Source organism: Oncorhynchus tshawytscha, unplaced genomic scaffold (genome assembly GCF_018296145.1).
Source record: "Oncorhynchus tshawytscha isolate Ot180627B unplaced genomic scaffold, Otsh_v2.0 Un_contig_2048_pilon_pilon, whole genome shotgun sequence".
In the NCBI taxonomy this organism is placed as follows: Eukaryota; Metazoa; Chordata; class Actinopteri; order Salmoniformes; family Salmonidae; genus Oncorhynchus; species Oncorhynchus tshawytscha.
Window position 1 is genome coordinate 2,496 of NW_024609688.1, and position 7,878 is coordinate 10,373.

Here is a 7,878-nt window from a genome sequence, read left to right on the forward strand (position 1 = left end):
CCAGGTGTGTTGAGGAGAGGGTTGGTATCACCTGATGTAACTCCAGGTGTGTTGGTATCACCTGATGTAACTCCAGGTGTGTTGAGGAGAGGGTTGGTATCACCTGATGTAACTCCAGGTGTGTTGGTATCACCTGATGTAACTCCAGGTGTGTTGAGGAGAGGGTTGGTATCACCTGATGTAACTCCAGGTGTGTTGGTATCACCTGATGTAACTCCAGGTGTGTTGAGGAGAGGGTTGGTATCACCTGATGTAACTCCAGGTGTGTTGGTATCACCTGATGTAACTCCAGGTGTGTTGAGGAGAGGGTTGGTATCACCTGATGTAACTCCAGGTGTGTTGGTATCACCTGATGTAACTCCAGGTGTGTTGGTATCACCTGATGTAACTCCAGGTGTGTTGAGGAGAGGGTGGTATCACCTGATGTAACTCCAGGTGTGTTGGTATCACCTGATGTAACTCCAGGTGTGTTGAGGAGAGGGTTGGTATCACCTGATGTAACTCCAGGTGTGTTGGTATCACCTGATGTAACTCCAGGTGTGTTGAGGAGAGGGTCAGTATCACCTGATGTAACTCCAGGTGTGTTGGTATCACCTGATGTAACTCCAGGTGTGTTGAGGAGAGGGTTGGTATCACCTGATGTAACTCCAGGTGTGTTGAGGAGAGGGTTGGTATCACCTGATGTAACTCCAGGTGTGTTGGTATCACCTGATGTAACTCCAGGTGTGTTGAGGAGAGGGTTGGTATCACCTGATGTAACTCCAGGTGTGTTGGTATCACCTGATGTAACTCCAGGTGTGTTGAGGAGTAACTCCAGGTGGTTGGTATCACCTGATGTAACTCCAGGTGTGTTGAGGAGAGGGTTGGTATCACCTGATGTAACTCCAGGTGTGTTTGTATCACCTTGAGGTGTGTTGAGAAGAGGGTTGGTATCACCTGATGTAACTCCAGGTGTGTTGAGGAGAGGGTTGGTATCACCTGATGTAACTCCAGGTGTGTTGGTATCACCTGATGTAACTCCAGGTGTGTTGAGAAGAGGGTTGGTATCACCTGATGTAACTCCAGGTGTGTTGAGGAGAGGGTTGGTATCACCTGATGTAACTCCAGGTGTGTTGGTATCACCTGATGTAACTCCAGGTGTGTTGGTATCACCTGATGTAACTCCAGGTGTGTTGGTATCACCTGATGTAACTCCAGGTGTGTTGGTATCACCTGATGTAACTCCAGGTGTGTTTGTATCACCTGATGTAACTCCAGGTGTGTTGAGGAGAGGGTTGGTATCACCTGATGTAACTCCAGGTGTGTTGAGGAGAGGGTTGGTATCACCTGATGTAACTCCAGGTGTGTTGAGGAGATGGTCGGTGTGACCTGTAACTCCAGGTAAAAGGGGGTGTCTGGTAGTGTTTGATGAAGTCTAACTCACTGGTATTCTGGATGTTTCATACTGTATATAATGGCTCTCAAACCAACATATTGATACAGGATCTGTGTTTAACACTGTTAAGATTCAAGTCAGATTACCGGCGAGAGTTTAATATAAACTATCCTTTTGAGTTTGATATTTCAACTGAGCTCATTTCATCAAGTGGAGGCTAATGACTGGGTTATATATCATTGTTACATAAACGACTGGGCTCCCCCTCGTGCCCTGAAACAGTTTGACTAGAGCATGACCCCTTGACCTCTGTATAGGCGCCCACCAGCCAAACGGACCAATTACATCAAACATGGCTGCCTGGCTCCGTTCCGTTGTCCCTGGCAACAGCTGGTCGAGGAGTGGGAGCTGATCGTGAAGGAGGAAGGAGGAGGAGGGGGAGGGGAGGAGGCAGTCGTACCAATGGAACAGGAAGTGACACCACCACAGAGTAACTTCACAGTCTTGAGGTAGATGCCACTTCTGGATGATACTGTATATATGTGAGGGATAAACACTGAGCTGTGTACATTATCTGGATATAATGGACCCCGTGGTAGGAAGAAGGATCCGCTTGGTGCAGTGATTTAGAACAGTTATGAGGCAGGGTAGTGGTTAGAGTGTAGAGGGGGCAGGGTAGTGGTTAGAGTGTAGAGGCGGCAGGGTAGCCTAGTGGTTAGAGTGTAGAGGCGGCAGGGTAGCCTAGTGGTTAGAGTGTAGAGGGGGCAGGGTAGCCTAGTGGTTAGAGTGTAGAGGGGGCAGGGTAGCCTAGTGGTTAGAGTGTAGAGGCGGCAGGGTAGCCTAGTGGTTAGAGTGTAGAGGCGGCAGGGTAGCCTAGTGGTTAGAGTGTAGAGGCGGCAGGGTAGCCTAGTGGTTAGAGTGTAGAGGGGCAGGGTAGCCTAGTGGTTAGAGTGTAGAGGCGGCAGGGTAGCCGAGTGGTTAGAGTGTAGAGGGGGCAGGGTAGCCTAGTGGTTAGAGTGTAGAGGGGGCAGGGTAGCCTAGTGGTTAGAGTGTAGAGGGGGCAGGGTAGCCTAGTGGTTAGAGTGTAGAGGGGGCAGGGTAGCCTAGTGGTTAGAGTGTAGAGGGGGCAGGGTAGCCTAGTGGTTAGAGTGTAGAGGGGGCAGGGTAGCCTAGTGGTTAGAGTGTAGAGGGGGCAGGGTAGCCTAGTGGTTAGAGTGTAGAGGGGGCAGGGTAGCCTAGTGGTTAGAGTGTAGAGGGGGCAGGGTAGCCTAGTGGTTAGAGTGTAGAGGGGGCAGGGTAGCCTAGTGGTTAGAGTGTAGAGGGGGCAGGGTAGCCTAGTGGTTAGAGTGTAGAGGGGGCAGGGTAGCCTAGTGGTTAGAGTGTAGAGGGGGCAGGGTAGCCTAGTGGTTAGAGTGTAGAGGGGGCAGGGTAGCCTAGTGGTTAGAGTGTAGAGGGGGCAGGGTAGCCTAGTGGTTAGAGTGTAGAGGGGGCAGGGTAGCCTAGTGGTTAGAGTGTAGAGGCGGCAGGGTAGCCTAGTGGTTAGAGCGTTGGACTAGGGTACCCGGAAGGTTGCAAGTTCAAACCCCGAGCTGACATGGTACAAATCTGGCGTTCTGCCCCTGAACAGGCAGTTAACCCACTGTTCCTAGGTTGTCTTTGTAAATAAGAATTTGTTCTTAACTGACTTGCCTAGTTAAATAAAGGTCAAATAAAATAATATTTGACATCAGTCAAAACACCTCATGTTATCAAGAACAAGATAACTAGCTGTCGGACCAACCAGAATCATTACAACACACGGCCTTGCCTCATTGAAGTGACGTTGTCAGCTAACCTGTCTAGAAGACTTATCTCAACTAGCTTATAGTATCCTGCTTAGCCCATGTTTTCACAAAGGACTGGTACTTATTGGTCCTCCTGCAATGATATGTTTTGTTCGGGAAAGTTCCTCAGTCAAACGTCCTCCTTATATCCTGTTAGGCCTCTTCAGTCCGTATCACGGTAGTTTAGCATTACGGCGCGATTTGACATTTAAAGGCGATGTTACGGTGCGATTTGACATTTAAAGGCGATGTTACGGCGCGATTTGACATTTAAAGGCGATGTTACGGCGCGATTTGACATTTTAAGGCGATGTTACGGCGCGATTTGACATTTTAAGGCGATGTTACGGCGCGATTTGACATTTAAAGGCGATGTTACGGCGCAATTTGACATTTAAAGGCGATGTTACAGCGGAAGTGGAGACTGCATTCACGGTAAACGTGGCATATGTCGGCTCAATGGGAAATTATCTTTCAATTTCTATTCTAGCGGAATCTGTAGCGCTTCAGCCTTAGACTGAATAGAGTCCGGAATCTGAAGCTTTCAGCCTTAGACTGAATAGAGTCCTGAATCTGTCGAGCTTCAGCCATAGACTGAATAGAGTCCTGAATCTGTAGCGCTTCAGCCGTAGACTGAATAGAGTCCTGAATCTGTCGAGCTTCAGCCGTAGACTGAATAGAGTCCTGAATCTGTCGAGCTTCAGCCGTAGACTGAATAGAGTCCTGAATCTGTCGAGCTTCAGCCGTAGACTGAATAGAGTCCTGAATCTGTCGAGCTTCAGCCTTAACCTGAAGAGTCCTGAATCTGTAGCAGTTCAGCCTTAGACTGAATAGAGTCCTGAATCTGTAGCGCTTCAGCCTTTGACTGAATAGAGTCCTGAATCTGTCGAGCTTCAGCCGTAGACTGAATATAGTCCTGAATCTGTCGAGCTTCAGCCTTAGACTGAATAGAGTCCTGAATCTGTAGCGCTTCAGCCTTAACCTGAAGAGTCCTGAATCTGTAGCACTTCAGCCTTTGACTGAATAGAGTCCTGAATCTGTCGAGCTTCAGCCTTAACCTGAAGAGTCCTGAATCTGTAGCAGTTCAGCCTTTGACTGAATAGAGTCCTGAATCTGTCGAGCTTCAGCCGTAGACTGAATAGAGTCCTGAATCTGTCGCTTCAGCCGTAGACTGAATAGAGTCCTGAATCTGTAGCGCTTCAGCCGTAGACTGAATAGAGTCCTGAATCTGTAGCGCTTCAGCCGTAGACTGAATAGAGTCCTGAATCTGTCGAGCTTCAGCCGCAGACTGAATAGAGTCCTGAATTTCACTAGAAAGTGTTTTTCATTACCTCTAATATTAGTTTCATCCTCTCCTCTGCATAACTTATAGTATTCATTCATAATGTTTCACATTTTATGAAACCCCTATTGTTTTAATAATGACTTGTCCTTTTCCGCCCACAGTGTAGCGTAGTGTCTGACAGCTCTGATGCATAACCCCTCCCAGCATACCTTTCATGATAACCCCTCCCCAGCATACCTTTCATGATAACCCCTCCCCAGCATACCTTTCATGATAACCCCTCCCAGCATACCTTTCATGATAACCCCTCCCAGCATACCTTTCATGATAACCCCTCCCAGCATACCTTTCATGATAACCCCTCCCCAGCATACCTTTCATGATAACCCCTCCCCAGCATACCTTTCATGATAACCCCTCCCCAGCATACCTTTCATGATAACTCCTCCCCAGCATACCTTTCATGATAACCCCTCCCCAGCATACCTTTCATGATAACCCCTCCCCAGCATACCTTTCATGATAACCCCTCCCCAGCATACCTTTCATGATAACCCCTCCCCAGCATACCTTTCATGATGAGAACATAACCCCTCCCCAGCATACCTTTCATGATGAGAACATAAACCCCCCCAGCCTACCTTTCATGATGAGAACATAACCCCTCCCCAGCATACCTTTCATGATGAGAACATAACCCCTACCCAGCATACCTTTCACGATGAGAACATAAACCCCCCCAGCATACCTTTCATGATGAGAACATAAACACACCCCCCACCCCTCCCCAGCATACCTTTTCATGATGGGAACATTCAGACCCAAATGACTACCCTACATCAGAGAGATTATCCTCCTAAAATCAGCAGTTTATAGAGTAATGGCTGACTTCATGAGCTCAGATTGTGTTTTTACTGAATCCATTTTTTTTTGTGGTGCTGGGAATCACTGGACGGTTTAAAGAAAACACAACCACTTTGTTGGTCCACTGAGGATACAAAATGGTTTTCCTAGAAGTAGTGGCCGTATTTTATAAACCCTGAGCCACGAATGGGTTCCGCAGCTTAAACACTGAACCCTAATTGGTCGTCTCTGTGTTCAACAGGAATAGGAAGTCTCTAAGGCAGCTGTCCGCTTGGTGTCGCCCCACATCCTCTAAATGTCAGAGGGCACGTAACCCGGGATCAACACCACAACTCAACCGTAATGTTGCAGCGTCTCTCCTCTCGGCACACGGTGGCAGCAGCCTGGTGTGGATCCGTCTCTCCCTCGTCACCAAGGGCCAACCGGAGCAGCACGCCCTGGTGTGTGTCCCCACCGCAGAGGACCTCCAGCTGGTACGTAAGGAGCCGGGCTGCACAGGGCCCCAGGAGCCGCTACACACTGACCACTTCAAGAGCCGCGTCAAACGGCCACGCAAGAAGGACCACAACAAACCTGGAACCTCCTCTTCCTCCGCCAAGCAGTCTGACCCTGCCTCAGTCCCTGGTGTCAACCCTGGTCCTGATCCTAGCTCCTCCTCCAGCCTCACCAACCCCTGTACCTCAGTCCCTAGTGTCAACCCTGATCCTAGCTCCTCCTCCAGCCTCACCAACCCCTGTACCTCAGCCCTGACTCTGGGTCTCTGGCCGGAGCCCCTTCCCAGCATCACCTCCCACTGCTCCAGGGTGACTCTGGGCTGGGTGACCCAGGGGGACTTCTCCCTGTCGGCTGGCTGTGGAGAGGCTCTGGGGCTCCTCAGCCTTACTGGTCTCCTACACACCCTGCTCAGACAGCCTGATGGCCAGAGAGGACTGGTGCTGCTACGGAACCCCGGATCACTGCAATACCGTTTCGCTAAGATCAACATAGAGGTCTGAGGAGTACTGTAGGTTCAATCCCACATCGCTAAGATCAACATAGAGGTCTGAGGAGTACTGCAGGTTCAATCCCACATCGCTAAGATCAACATAGAGGTCTGAGGAGTACTGCGGGTTCAATCCCACGTCTGAGGAGTACTGCAGGTTCAATCCCACATCGCAACAGTACCGCTTCTCTAAGATCAACATAGAGGTCTGAGGAGTACTGCAGGTTCAATCCCACGTCACTAAGGTCAACAGAGGTCTGAGGAGTACTGCGGGTTCAATCCCACGTCACTAAGGTCAACAGAGGTCTGAGGAGTACTGCGGGTTCAATCCCACGTCTGAGGAGTACTGCAGGTTCAATCCCACATCACAACAGTGCCGCTTCTGTTAGGGGTACTAGATATGAAATAAAACACTGTGCCTAGTGCGAGTCCCTTCACCCCGACCCCTGTTAGGGGTACTAGATATTAAATGCCTGGCATGCACACACAACATTACCCACATTGAATGACACATTGTTTGAGTGGAAGAACTTTTTATTGATAATAATTCCCTGTCAAGGTTTTCTGCGAGTTTTTCATTTGAGTTGAAATGACAGTTTTTTTAAATATTTTTTGTTCAATATTGTTTTCACGGAAGGGACTGCCTTCAGATTGTCACTGGGTGTGTACTGGTTCTGTAGAGAAGACACCAGTCATTCTTTGGTTTGCCTGATTCCCATCTTTGTTTGGATTTGAGAGCTGTAGTTGAAGTGGTTGACAATAAAAATCCCTCTACTCCAATCTGAGTTACCTAAAGCCTATTCCCTGTCAAACACTGTGTTAGTTACTGTATAGTGTAGCCTGGCCTGCACAGCGTTCGCTACTGTTTACTGCATGTGGTAGTTGTCTAGTGAGAGCTAGCTAATGGTGTGTAGCCTAGCCTGCACAGCGTTCGCTACTGTTTACTGCACATGGTAGTTGTCTTGCTAACAGTGTGTAGCCTAGCCTGCACAGCGTTCGCTACTGTTTACTGCACATGGTAGTTGTCTTGCTAACAGTGTGTAGCCTAGCCTGCACAGCGATAGCTACTGTTTACTGCACATGGTAGTTGTCTAGTGAGAGCTAGCTAATGGTGTGTAGCCTAGCCTGCACATGGTAGCAGTAAGTGACATGTGCCAGAACACACCCCTTATTTTGAAATTGATGAGCTGATTTGCTATAATTTTATACATTTAATATTTTTCCCCCATTTTTAAATATTCAAGCATAATTTAAAATTCATTACATAGGCCTAAATGAAATATACTTTATGTACGATGTCCTGAAAGGAAACTACCAAATAAAATGTATTATTATTATTGACAATTAGTTTTAGGTTCACCCCCCGTTCACAAAAATGGTTCGCTCCGACAGACAGTGAGTCACGTGGCCTGCTATAAAAGCAGACCGGCCATTCAGTTACTGTTCGATTGAGCAAACCGAGTGACCTAAGCGATTTTGAGCGCGCTGTGATCGCCGGCCAGCCGGCCTCCTGGGCTATTCACGCATGACAGTGTCTGGGGTTTACCGA

General features: G+C 48.5%; 1 protein-coding gene across 4 annotated transcripts; it reads left to right on the forward strand.

Moving 5' to 3' along the window:
• The first annotated feature begins 1,609 nt into the window (after window positions 1–1,609).
• On the forward strand, window positions 1,610–7,109 carry LOC112241101 (ribonucleases P/MRP protein subunit POP1). 4 transcript variants are annotated; one of them, XM_042316962.1, is made up of 3 exons: window positions 1,610–1,884; window positions 5,589–6,354; window positions 6,406–7,109. In XM_042316962.1, exons 1-2 carry the CDS (start codon window positions 1,838–1,840, stop codon window positions 6,340–6,342), a joined length of 801 nt encoding a protein of 266 aa, XP_042172896.1. In that variant the 5' UTR covers window positions 1,610–1,837; the 3' UTR covers window positions 6,343–6,354; window positions 6,406–7,109. The 4 variants fall into 4 exon arrangements, 1 of the variants encoding a protein (XP_042172896.1); XR_006082594.1 differs by having other exon boundaries at window positions 1,615–1,884; window positions 5,589–6,468; window positions 6,536–7,109; XR_006082592.1 differs by having other exon boundaries at window positions 1,615–1,884; window positions 5,589–6,456; window positions 6,487–7,109.
• The last annotated feature ends 769 nt before the right edge of the window (window positions 7,110–7,878 follow it).

What these genes read in the sequence shown, in the direction of transcription:
- LOC112241101 (XM_042316962.1), top strand. Translation starts at nt 1,838, where the DNA reads ATGGAACAGGAAGTGACACCACCACAGAGTAACTTCACAGTCTTGAG. An exon ending in AGTAACTTCACAGTCTTGAG is followed by an intron (nt 1,885 to 5,588) that starts GTAGATGCCACT and finishes TGTGTTCAACAG; the next exon opens with GAATAGGAAGTCTCTAAGGC.